The sequence below is a fragment of the Cervus canadensis genome, chromosome 4 (assembly GCF_019320065.1).
Source record: "Cervus canadensis isolate Bull #8, Minnesota chromosome 4, ASM1932006v1, whole genome shotgun sequence".
Lineage (NCBI taxonomy): Eukaryota > Metazoa > Chordata > Mammalia > Artiodactyla > Cervidae > Cervus > Cervus canadensis.
This window is the reverse complement of record NC_057389.1, coordinates 60,915,670-60,929,149: the sequence shown is the minus strand read 5'-3', so window position 1 is coordinate 60,929,149 and position 13,480 is coordinate 60,915,670. Positions and strand designations below refer to the sequence as shown.

The 13,480-nt window shown below is 42.7% G+C and overlaps 1 protein-coding gene across 5 annotated transcripts in view; it reads right to left on the bottom strand.

Moving 5' to 3' along the window:
• The window catches only part of TRPC7 (transient receptor potential cation channel subfamily C member 7), a 139,828-nt gene that overhangs the window by 89,356 nt on the left and 36,992 nt on the right, over positions 1-13,480 (bottom strand). For 3 of the 5 annotated variants that reach the window (XM_043465435.1, XM_043465437.1, XM_043465436.1), the window contains exon 3: positions 6,944-7,126. The exons of the other annotated variants lie outside the window; for them this stretch is intronic. In XM_043465435.1, coding sequence (XP_043321370.1) covers positions 6,944-7,126 — 183 coding nt within the window. The remainder of the gene's footprint in view (positions 1-6,943; positions 7,127-13,480) is intronic. 5 annotated transcript variants of the gene reach the window in all.

The following is a 13,480-nucleotide window of genomic DNA, read 5'->3' as shown; positions in this document are numbered from 1 at the left end:
TTTTTTTTTTTTCCAGGCTGCCTTCTACTTCAGAGGGTGATTCTGCTTCCTATTTACAGAGGTGAAGATGCTCTTAATATGAATTTCCTCAAATTTTTTTCCTGTTGGTGGTCATTAGTGCTATTTACCAAATAGCTCCTTTTTTTTCTCTCCTTTCAAATGCATGACAGGGCTATTCAATGCTTTCTGGCCCTGCTTATGGCAGGGTGGGTTATGTGACTAATTGTCTATGAGTTGTAAGCAGAAGCACCGTGTGTCCTTTCCAGGTGGAAGTGTTTAATTGCTGATATGAGACCCTCCAGGGTTGGATTTCCCTTTGGCAGGGTGGAAATATTTGAGGTGGTGGCTATTCTATCGTTTTGGGTTCCTGAGTGAATTCCTCTGAATTCTGTTGCAAGATGGAAATAGTATGAGTGATTATTGTTGTTGTTCAGTCACTCAATGTGTCTGACTCTGCGACCCCGTGGCCTGCAGCACTCCAGGTCTCCCTGTCCATCACGAACTCTCGGAGCTTGCTCAAACTCATGTCCATCAAGTCGGTGAGGCCATCCCACCATCTCATCCTCCGTCACTCCCTTCTCCTCCTGCCTTCAATCTTTCCCAGCATCAGGGTCTTTTCCAGTGAGTCAATTCTTTGCATCAGGTGGCCAAAGTATTGGAGTTTCAGCTTCAGCATCAGTTCTTCCAATGAATATTCAGGGTTGATTTCCTTTAGGATTGACTGGTTTGATCTCCAATGATGAGTGATAAATAAACCTTTTTTTTTTTTTGGTTGACAGCTGATACAGCTTTGGTTTTGCTTGTTAACACAGCATAACTTCACCTGCCTTGATTAATAGTCTGTCCCTTTTGCTCAACAATTATGTTGCATCCACACCTACCCTTTTTGCCTTCCAGCATTTCTCAGAGGCTTTCTGTCCTAATCTTTACAACCACCTTGATTAATATCCTCCAATGGATTCCTATTATTCCTAAAAAAGGAACAAAAACAAAATCCTTTTGCATGGTCTACAAGCCTCTGCCTGGTCTGGTTCCTGTCTGCCTTTCTAGACTCACCCCACTCCCCGTTCTTCCTCATGCCTCTGAGTCTGTCACATTCACATTCTTCCAGTTCCTTTTACATGCTGTATTTCTTCTCACCACAGGGCCTTTGTGCATGCTCTGAACAGCTTTGAATGTGTTCTTTCTGCCAGAAATACCCTCACCACCTCTGGTTAACTTTTCTCATGAGTTCCTCCAAGAAGTCTTTATTGACTTCCCCAATTAGGTTGTATCTGTCTTTAGAAGTTGTAAAGTCATGTTTTTCTGTTTTGTAACACTATTTCAGTTGGAATACTACAATTTTTCACTGTGCTGTTTTGACTAATACCTGTCTTCCTCACAATGGTTAGCTTCATGTCAGTTTCAGTCACTATACCACATCCTCAGTGATTAGCACAGCATGCTTTATAGTCACTCAGTGAAAGCTTGTTGACTGCGTGAATGAGGATATACCATCATACTGTCTAGTTCGGTAACCACTGGTCACAATTACCTATTGAAATTTTAATTAATTAATGAAAAATTAAGAATTCTGTTTCATAATTACCTTAACCACATTTCAAGTGCTAAGTAGCCATATGTGGTAGTGGCTACCATATTAGACAGTAGGAAACAAAACATTTCCATCGTTATAGAAAATTCTGTAGGATAGTGCTGGCAGGATAAGGGCCAAGCTTGTGCATGGTGTGTAATACCCTCGAGGATCTGCTTCTGACAAGCTTTCCAGTTTGTCCCGTTCCCACAGTAGTACAGCCTCAGTCACATCCTCCTATAAACATGTTTCTTTCCTAAATGTGCCACTCTTTCTTAGGTGTCTGTGGCTTTTTAACTTTAACCTCTCTCTACCTAAATTTCCATCCCATCTAGCACCTCTCATCCTTTAAGCCCCACCTCAAGCATTTCCACTTCTGGGAAACTTCTCCTGATATCCAGACTGAGCTGGTCACTGCTTCCTCTGACCCCCATGCCCCCCCTTCTTAATCCTGTGTACCTTGCTCAGACAGGATGGTGACCCTTTGTTCACACATCTCTATCTATAGCTACCATGTACCCCTCAAGGGAAAGATTTAGGGCTTCTCAGTCTCTAGTGCTGAACACAGAGCTGGTGATGTGGTAGACATCGGTAGATGCTAATGAAATGATGAGTGAGCCAGTGAATGCAGATCAGGGGATACTTTTCCTTAGTATAGCGTGCTATGTGAAGCAAAAGGGAAAGTGTTACTAAGTGGGGCTAGTGAGGGTTCCACCTGAGGCTTTCTCCGTCTCCCATAGTCCTATCCTAGGTCTTTATTTTATGTGATTTCTGGGCTAAGAATCACCCAGGAGCTTGGCAGAGTCCGGGGGTGGGGGTACCTCTGAAGTTCTGGGATCTGGAAGCTCAGCTGAGTGGAGCTGCTTCTAGAGGAGAGTGGGTGGGTCTCATAAGTTGGAAGGACCATGATTACATCCTCCAAATCAAGCCTTGTATCAAGAGCCTAGAACTGAGGGCCACCTGGAAGTCTGAAAAAGGTAACTGCTATGAACTGTACTTTGCTCAGCTAGCTGAGTACAGAGGCTGTTACTTTTATGGTCATAGCATATCTATCTGTACCTTACCCACTGCACTGATAGCTCCTTAAGGGCAAGACTGTGTCTTCCTTTCCTTAGGATCCTTGGCAGGCTTATCAGTGTCTATAAGGCTCATAGACTGGGGCTAAAACAACTTGTCGGGTTAAATGAACCACCCTTATTGGTGATATTGCCTAATAATAGACATGCTTTCTGCAATGACACTAATATAATTTTGGACAAAATATTCATGTGTTTCTATTTTTTTTGGTAGCAGTCTTTTGCTTAATTATATCCAAGGAGGCCTGCATCTCTTCTACAGGTGGAGTTAAGGTCTCTCTTGTGCATAGTAGGACCTTCTGGGTCTCTTGTCTTACTCTCCTTGGGCACTTTGAACCTGGAAGACCCATGCCTACAAAGTTCTTAGAGTGAGTAGAGATTTACCTGATCTTCATCAAGGCAGACCTGAAGTCAGGAAGAAAGAAAAGATGACACAGGGGGAAGTAAGGAAAATAGCATCCCTGCTAAGTCTAGAAATGAAGCAATAAAGAGGAAAGATGGGTGGGGGATAAGAATGAAGGACCCAGATGTGAGTCTTCAGTTGGACATGTTAAAAGGAGCACTAAGGATTGTATCTCAGTCTCTGTGATGAGTCACTCAGCAGTGACCATGTTCCAGACAATGGGCTTTCTTTATGGATGTAGCCTGGGCCCAAGTGAACCTGAATGCATTCAGAGACTGATTAGGTCCTTCCAGTTGGTGAGGCTCAGAGTCCCTAAGCATTTATTTAGAGTTGCTCTGCAAGGGGAGAGGACAGCCTTTAAGAAGGACATTTATGCATAGTTCCCTGGGGTCAAAGATAGAAATGGAGGAGACGGCCAGATTGACTGTGGGGGAGAAGACGAAGGCCTGTATGTATACTGTACATGTATATTGCATAACCTAAGTGACCCCATTAATGAGTGGTTGGACAGTGATTAACCTATAAGGGTACCCACTTAGCCACTTCTCCAACACTGCCTTTCTAACACAGTGGGGTTGCTGAGTCCCCCTATTAAGGCAGAAGTCATGGAGAAAAACCATATCCTCACAAGGCCTTTTGGTCTTTGGGAGAGGAGTTTTAGGTTATAGGGATGATGTCCTTTCCCAGGGGGACATTTCTAGCATTCTAGAAGATAGAATGGGCTTCCCTAGTGGTTCAGACGGTAAAGCATCTGCCTGCAATGCTGGAGACCTGGGTTTGATCCCTGGGTCGGTAAGATCCCCTGGAGAAGGAAATTACAAACCACTCCAGTACTCTTGCCTGGAAAATCCCATGGACAGAGGAGCCTGGTAGGCTACTGTCCATGGGGTCACAAAGAGTTGGGGAGATAACAAAGGACAAGCTAGAGAGTGTTTCTGGGGATAAAAGAACCCCTCCAGCTCCAAAGAAGGGTGAGCATCGCTGAATGACAACGATGATGCTTCCCTGAGTAGCTGTAGAGACCTTTTCAGTTTACAGAGCAATTCTTCTCATATCAGTTCCTTTGAAAGTTCAGAGAAAATCCTGTGAAGCAAAAGCTTATACACCTATTTTTCAGAAGGGGAATGAGGCCCAAAGAGCTTCAAGGACTTAGCCAAGACTGTGTGGCCATTAAATGTAAGAATCATGCTAGAAATCTCCTGACACTCTCTTCATCCTTCTTTCCTAAGTGGTCCCTTGTGTCATAGTGGGATAATTGTCTTTATCTCATGGAAGCTGACATTATGGTCGAGGCAGCCAGAGGACCAGACATTAGGGTGATGCCTGAGGAGAGGCAAACATTCAGATGAAGGATGTGATCTGGGGTGCAGTACCAGCGACAGAGCAGCACCCATTTCACTCAGATTTATGCATTTCATAAATATTGAGGCTGTTACATGGAAAACTAGTCTTACCAGAAGCTCCATGAGAAAGAGAGTATTGCGGTCCAGTAATACCTATTGTACTCTTCTTCTTTTAGAGTAGCAGTGCATGATCAAGGCTCTATAATGTCTTTAAGCAAAGAAATCTCTTTGACTCTGCATAACTCAAGGTCTCTAAATTTATTTGAACATAAAGCCTTTTTTTTTTTTTTTAAAGTCAGACCTATTAGCAGCTCATGGAACTGCCAAAAATAACTAGTTTGTTTTAATCACTGAATTAATGGTTTGCTTTGATATATGGCAAGTTCTAGGATTTTTTTTTTTTTGTGGTTTTATATTCTAGCCTGAAGACTCATATATATGTCAGGTGTAAATAGGCCTTGGTGTTGGTCGTTTCATAATTGAAAGACCCAGGGTTAGACCGTGCCCATGCAAGCATGCTAAAGTTCATAAATTAAAAATGAAATCTCATTACAATATTAATAAGATTTTAAAATATTAGATATTTTTGCTGGTAATTCACGACAGAATAAATGTCAAGGAAAACTCTGAGTCTGTCTATGTAGCATGATGGCATATGTGATTTGAGAGAATTTACCTATCGGAGATTTTTGAAGGGAGCAAGGTTGATGTTTTATGCAGGTCATTTATCGTCTTCCTACCTATGGATTGCAGTAGACTCTTGACATTCATGATGGGTATTTCTTGAGACCTCTATGACTCTCCTAATATCACTAGAGTAAATAATCTCCCTCACAAAACCTTTTTATTCTGACCAAAACTCTCACATTTATAGTGTTTCACTTTTTCTTCTCAGTCATCACCAGCACGATTTTGTACTTGATAGTTGACAATGAGGAGGAATATTATAGGCTCTGAAGTGGTGGCCATACTGTGGACTAGCTGAAGGATTCACCCTCAGTGACTGGTTTGCTAAGAGATTTGGATTTATGTTTCAGAAATATGGTGAATGCTTGCATTTCTTGGGCTGTTGGGATTGTTTGTGAAGAGCCAAAACTGTGAATGCTAATCTACAAATATCAAGCATCTTCTTTTCTTTGGGGTGTCAAATACATCTTCCCCTTTCACTCTGTACTAGAAGACAGGAGAATACCATGGCTTGGGGAAGAAAGGAAATGCTAGAAACTTAAGCCTATTACCACCATAACATGCAGTCTCTACAGCAGGGTGTCTCTGAACTCCAAGACCATGAATATCTCAGCACCTTTAGGAAACGCTTGCTTGCTGTACTTTGGTGAACAGTCTCAGCGAGCTCTTGAGATAAGCTAAAACATGAGTCCCCCTACACTCGGTCAGTAGGATTGTACTTATCTGAAACTGCAGCCTGACTCCTCCCCTCCCATAGCTCTATGGTTTTGAATATTTATCTAAGGCTACCTTTCCCATGGCTTATCAATTTTATCTTCAGGACTCACAGTCTTTGAAAAAAGCTATTTTTCCTAGAATTTTTTATTATTATTAAATTTAAAAGGATAGGAAGATTTTTTTATCACACTTAGAAGCTCTCTCTAGATGAATACCATATACTGTTGTTGAAGAATGGTTCACATCACACAAATTAAGATAAGCAGACAAGAAGAAAAATGCCAAGAAGCCCATCTGGAGGTATTGGGAATACCCCCAGTAGTCACCCTGTAAAATAGATGGGAAAAAACAACCCTTAAAGACCGATCAGCCATTTTGCTTCTTTGGAAAGCACAGTTGGTACTGAAGCACATGGATCTTTGGAGCTCTGCAGTTTTCATCAGGATGAATGATGCCAACTAATATAAGAGCAGATTCTATAAAATCCAGAGTACATCCAGAGTGGAACTATAATTGAATCTTGCTCCTTAGGACCTCAGTCTGACCAGTCACTGTGGGTGTGAGGGCTCCTGGGTGCCAGTGGCCATTAAAGACACCTTGAGGTTGATTGAGGAGGTAGGACTTACTCTTTTGGAAGTCTAATCATGCTTCCTATTAAAGCCTTTCATAAGCCTTGAGAGGGAAATTCCTCTAAGCCACCCAGAACCATGGATCTCACAAAGCCTCTGCACTAAGATGTTTTCTACACAAGTCCCCAGGCACACAGAGAAAGCTCAATAAGTGCTGTTGAAAGAACTGAGTGGTATGTTTTTTCATGAAAACTTGAGAATTGGCCTGCTAGCTGATGGCAGCATTCACTGTAACCCTGTCCTCGCCAGTAGTTTGGAGGCTGAACATCTCCTCTTTTATTCTCCAGGCTCGAAGCCTGTTCATAGAATGACTGTCATCATCTCTCTCTCCTGGTGGGCTGGGGGTGGAGGAGGGAGCTCTGAGCAGTCGTGCAAGGCTGGAGGTTCCCCTGTCTAGAGGTGAGTCGGATAATTGCTATTGTCTCCATCCTCTTGTGGGAACAAAATATGTGTGAGCACAAAGGTCGGCCAGCAACCCTGGAGGTAGAAAGGCCAGGAGAGGTGGGGAAGCTTACCTTCTTGACTTCGTACTTAATGGCGAGTTTGATCCGGCTCAGACTTGGACGGTGGTGGTCGGACCAGACTTGGAAGTTCACATCACCATTTAAAATCGCTTCCACCTCTTCTGTGTCTCGGCATAGGTCCAGCACGCCCACCACAAAATCCTTGCATTGCATAGATAACTTCCTGTAATCGTTCTAACAGAATAAAGAGAAATCAGGGGTGTGTCACACCGAACCCCACAGATGGGCTTGCCTAGCTCAGCAGTGTCGATCAGCAACTGTCCACCAAGTGTGAGCTTAATAGACCACTCTGGAACCAGGGAATGTGCTGGAACCAGAAGGCAGGGCCGTTTCTCTTGCTACAGTAGTCTAGAGGACATCTTTTCTAAGCCAGGATTTGTCAGGCTGTGTTCCATGGCCACCTGCATCAGAGTACCTTGGATGTGCTATAACTGTGATTCCCAGGCCCCACTGCAGACTTACAGACTCAGAATTCCTGGGGATGAGACCCAGGAAGTTGTCTTTAACCTGTCTTTTAATCTTAAAAGGTTAATCTTTTAACCTTGTTCTCTGAGTGATTCTGATGCCTGCCAAAGCCCACCCTGGGTTCTTTGAAAGCAGCAATTACCATTGCCTGATCTGAGGGAGGAGTGATAAGGAGATGCACTTTTAAGGCTGATGGGAATATCACTTTACTCATTTACCACCAATCTGTGATGATAACTGTTCTACGCAGGAAGTTTGCTGGAAAGATATGGCTGATATACTAAATTTGGAGGGAAAAAATGTACACAGGTGTGCTTTGTTTTAATGTGCTGGAAAATCTGCTTATAAATTTAAAAATCAAATGTAATTTAAATCTAACTATCCTTTCCTTAGCACAGATCCTTTTGTACAGCAAATCATGGCAAGTTAAATTACTTGCCTGTTGAATAATCATTTTCAGACCTTGACCTCTTTTTTTTTGTTTGTTTAATGAATTGCCTGTGGGTTTCTCTCTTCCCCTCCCGAGGCACACCTTTCTGAATTATCTTGAGAGGCTGACTGCCTTTCCTTGTGACGTGCCAATTTCTCTCTCCCCTAAAACACACTGCTTCAATTCCAGATAATGATCCAAAATGTTGGACAGAAGAATGTTTCATGTCACCCTCAAACCACTCCTCCCCAAAAATGTTTTCCCCTATAGGGTTTCTTATTGGTTTCTTAGTTGAAATGAGTCTATTTGAAAGCAGCACAAGAGCCAAATGTCACTTTCACTGTTACTCAATGTCAAAAGCCCTGAGAGTGATAAATAGTAGTTGGTAAACAGGAGTGTGGTTTTGCTTTTCCAGACCCTGGATTCCTCAGCAAATAGATGGGAGCCTGGCAAACTGTAGGAACACCACCATTTTTCTAAATTAATGATTTGTTTCTCCTTGCAGCACTGTTGCATCAAAATGCCCTTTTGTATTAGAGAAAGAAGCAAGTGACTGTTAGCTAAGAAAAGGAAAAGGATCAAGAAAATGTTTTCCTACGAGAGTGGCTGCTTTTCATTTTTATATATAATTTAGGGATAAGGAGGGTGTTTGGGAAATGTTGGGTAGAAAGATGACTGCTCCAGCAGACTGTCACGGGCAACTGAGATTGTGCCGTCTCAGAGCCTCTGTGCATTTCTGGGTTCGGTGCAGTTCAGGATGGAAGGTACCATTACATTAGAGACTTTCACTTCCCTGGGCTTTTTACTAGCTGGGCCATAAAAAAAAAGGGAGAAGCGCCAGGGCAGCCAAAACAGTTTGCTTTTGCCTTCTGAATTAAGACTGTCTGGAAGGCAGTGCACTTTGTGCCTGCATGTGGGTGGAAGAGACAAAACCAGCCTGCCAGGAAGATGGAGATGACATGGGTGTGGATAGCTGCAGACTGGAGGCTCATGCCAGGCCCAGCCTCCCACAGAGAGGGAGAGCCATGGGCGCACATCTGGGGGATTTTGATGATTATGAAAAGTGGGATAGCCCTGAGCTCAGTGAGCCTTTCAGCCACACTTTTTACCTTTGGTCAGAGAGATGCGACATATTCCCAAGACTTCACAGATGCCCTTTTAAGTAATCCCACATCCCGGCATACTGAAGTCTGCCAGGTCCACTGGGTGAGAGGTGTTCTGCCTGCATCATCTTACTCAGGCCTTACAAAATACTCACGTGAGAGGGCCTGTCAGTATTTCCAACTCATGAGTGAGAAAACCGAGACTCAGGGAGATAAATTAACAGGTTGAACCCACTTTTCCTTATACTGGTCACTGACTCATCTCTCTGATTACTTTCTCGCTTTCCTTGAAGATTCTGCCTCCTCTCTCACTGTCACTCACCCAACTGCTGCTGTTCTTGGTGGTTTCAGTATCGAAGAAGATGTCCCTCCCATTACCCTGCCCTCTCATTTCCATGATAACATTTTCTTTAGTGATGTTATCCTCAGTGCAAACTCAACCATTCATTCTCTTAGTTATTCCCAATAACTGAAGCTCCTCCATGCCCCCAACTTTCGGTCTCCTCTCTGACCACTACCCCCTATATGTCCAGCTTTCTCCATCTGGAGCCCCAATTCTGGTAATCCTTTGGTTTCACCAAACCTGCAAGCCATTGCCCGTACCACGTGTTCACCCCCGCCAGGTCCCTGTCTCCCTCCTTGCAGAGCTCCCGTTTTGTGGGTAATCTTTACTATCATCCTTGCACCCATCAGTTCTCTTGCCCTCCTCTTGTTTTGTTCCCATCACTGGATTAAAGCCTGACTTTGGTTGGGTCTGACTCTCCACTGCTCTGCCCCCGCCTCTGCACAGTGAACGTGGCTGGAGAGCACACACCCGCACTGAGTCGGCGTGCTGTAAACTCAGCCCCTCCGACCTCAAGGAGTCCCCGGTGCTCCTGTCCCAAACGAGCGTTTCAGACCTCTCCTACCCTGTTGTCCAACCTCCTCCCGCTCCTAGTTCCCTTTTAACTTGGAGAATAGAACGCATCAGAAGAGGAGCTCCACATGCTCACAGCATCCCCATCGTCTGCTTTCATACATCTCTGCTCATGGACTCTTTCCCCTCTTACTCTGGGTGAACTGCCCCTGCTCCTGTCTTAAGGCCAGCTCCTCCTCCCAACATCAGTCCTGTGTACTGCTCTTCGTTTCTCTTTCCTGCATTGTTAATCTCTCCCTTTCTCTGCTGGCTTAGTATGCAAACATGTTGCTGTTCTCTTCTCTTAATAAGAAACGCCTCTTGACTCCACTTCCCTCTCCAATTCCTACTCCAGTTTTCTGTTCCATTTTGTAGAAAAACTCATGAGACTTGTGTACACTCATAGTTGCCCTCCTTACATATTTCTTACCCGGTTCAGCAAAACTTTCACACTCTAGCCATTGCTTCCACTGAGACTGTTCTTGTCAAGGTCACACATGCCTTTCATGTTGCTAAATCCAGTGGTTGGTTCTCAGTCCTCATCTTACATGACCTGTTAGGTGCTTTGACAGAGCTGATCACTTCCTCTTCCTTGATATACATTCTTTACTTGGCTTCCAGCATAACATACTGTTCTGTGATTTTTCTTCCTTAATGAGTACTTTTTGCATCTTTGTTGGTTAATTCTCATGTCCCTGATGTCTTAGTTTTAGAATGTCCTATAGATGTGCCCAGTCCTTTGAATTCTCCTGTCTTTTTATACTCATTGCCTTAGTGATCCTATCTAAGATCATTAGATACTATCTATATGCTGATGGCTTTAAATTTTATATCTTTAGCTCAGCCTTCTCTCCTGAACTTGAGTCTTATAGCCAATTGTCATCTGGTATTTCCACTTGAATGCCAAATAGGCACTTCAGAGTCAATGAAACTAACTCTGGACTTAGTCTTCTCTGCCTTACTAGTATTTCCCAACCTATCAGTTGTCCAGGACAAAAAAACCTTGAATTTATCCTTGGTTCCTCCCTTCCTCTTAAACCTGACATACAATTTAGTAGCAGATTCCTCCAGCAATACCTTCTACATATATATTGATCTAAACCATCAATTTTTGCTTAGACTAACCAAGAGACTCTTAACTGACCTCCTTCATTCTGTGCTGGTCTTCTATGGTCTATTTTCCATACATCAGTCAGAAAGATATTTAGAAAAAGCAGTCAGTTCATGGCACTGGTCTGCTCAAACCCTCCCACGGCGCTCCATCCCCTTGAAGTAAAAGTAGACTTATTATACCGCCCTGTGAGGACATACATTGCCTAGCCTCTCCATTCTCTCACTGATTTGCTGTGGTTCTCTCTCTCCCTCAGTCTATTCAAGCCACCTGACCCCGCTGTTCTTCAAACACACTTCAAAGGACATGGACTAGACCTTTGTACTGGCTATTCTCTTCTTATAATGCTCTCTCCCCAGGTAATCTACAAGAACAGATTTCTCAACTTCTTCAAGTCTTTGCTCAAATGTCACTTTCTCAGAAGACTTCCTTGAGTATCTTTTAAAAACATTGTAACTTTTTTCCATTTGCATTCACCCTTTCCTTTTTGTTTTGTTTTCTTCACAATACTTATGACTCTATGACATCTATACATGTTATTTATTATATTTATTGTCCATATATTTCATTAGAATATAAGCTTCTTGAGGGCAGGAATCTTTGCAAAAAAAAATCTCTTGCTTTTTTATGGTTTTTAATTATTGAATTGGGAGCAAGATTGCCTTGTGGAGTGGTGAACACAGAATGCTCAAGAAACCTTTGATTCTTCTTCTCTCACTTGCATATAATCCATACGTTAAAAAGATACTCTGGATTTCTTAACTTCTTTTCATCTCTGGTGATTATACCAACCCTTCCCAGGGTAACACCTCCAGTTATCACACACAGGTTCACAGTATTAAACTTGATTAAATCTGTAGTCTTGCCTGTCCGCAAACCAGTCTGAATGATGTTCACCTTGTGGATAGTATCACCATCATGGCTTACCAAATGAGGTATCTTTTTTTGTACCCATAAAGCTTTTTCTCATTTTGTACAACTTACATTTGGCTTCTCTAGGAGTAATACAGTGAACCAGCTAAGTGACCCTTGGTGTCACAGTCAGATGGAAATTCTCCCTAGTCTTGTCAATGTTGATGATACCCAAAAAGCCAGCGGTGTAGGTTATATCAGTGTAGACGTTGCCATCTGTTTCCGTGAACTGCTGTATGCACATCTTCATTACTTAATCTCCTGCTGGGGCATACTCAGGTCTGTTCTTAAAGAAAGAAACAAGAGACAGCCATTCTTAGCTCATGGATGGGCAAAGAGTTAGCACAACAGTTTGTCCAGATTCAGTGTTTTGAAGCTGCTGCAAGTGCAGTGTTTCTTGGGACCATGAGCTGTAGCTGTGCTGGGCATGGGACGAAGAGGCCCCAGAGTCCTGCCTTTTCCAGAATGTCATATAAGTGGAATCATACAGTATATAATCTTTATAGAGACTGGCTACTCTCACTCAGTATAATTCCTTTGAGATTCATCCAGAGTGTTGTGTGTATTAATAGTTCATTTCTTTTAACTCAGATCTACTGCATGCATGTATCAGTTTGTTTATCTGTTCACTCAATGAAGGAGTTGGTTGTTCACATTTTTGGCAGTTACAAATAAAGCTTCTGTAAATATTAATGTATAGGTTCTTGTATGAAGATAAAATTTTAGTTCTTCAGGGTAAATATATAGGTGTGGAATTGCTGAGTATATGATAACTATACATTGAACTTTATTGTCGTTATTGTTTAGTCACTAAGTAGTGTCCCACTGTTTGTGACCCCATGGACAGCAGCACACCAGGCTCCTCTGTCCACTGTCCCCTGGAGTTTGCTCAGATTCATGTCCATGGAGTTGGTGATGCTATCTAACCATCTCTCCTCTGCCGCCCCCTTCTTCTTTTGCCTATTTTTCCCAGCATCAGAGTCTTTTCCAGTGAGTCAGCTCCTTGCATCAGGTGGCCAAAGTATTTTAGCTTCAACTTCAGCAACAGTCTTTCCAGTGAATATTTAGGGTTGATTTCCTTTAGGATTGACTGGTTTGATCTCCTTGCTGTCCAAGGGACTCTCAAGAGTTTTCTCTAATACCACAATTCAAAAACATCCATTCTTCAAAGTTCAGCCTTCTTTATTGTCCAGCTTTCACATCTGTACACGTCTACTGGAAAAGCCATAGCTTTGACTATATGGATCTTTGTAGGCAAAGTGATGTCTTTGCTTTTTAATATGCTGTTTAGCTTAGTTATAGCTTTCCTTCTAAGGAGCAAGTGTCTTTTAATGTCATGGCTGCAGTCAGTGTCCACAGTGATTTTGGAGCCCAAGAAAATAAAATCTCACTATTTCCATTTTTTCCCTTCCTATTTGCCATGAAGTGATGGGACTAGATGCCATGATCTTAGTTTTTTGGATGCTGAGTTTAAAAGGCAGCTTTTTCACTCTCCTCTTTCATCCCCATCAAGAGGCTCTTTAGTTCCTCTTCACTTTCTGCCATTAGAGTGGCATCATCTGCATATCTGAGGTTGTTGATATTTCTCCTGGCAACCTTGATTCCAGCTTGT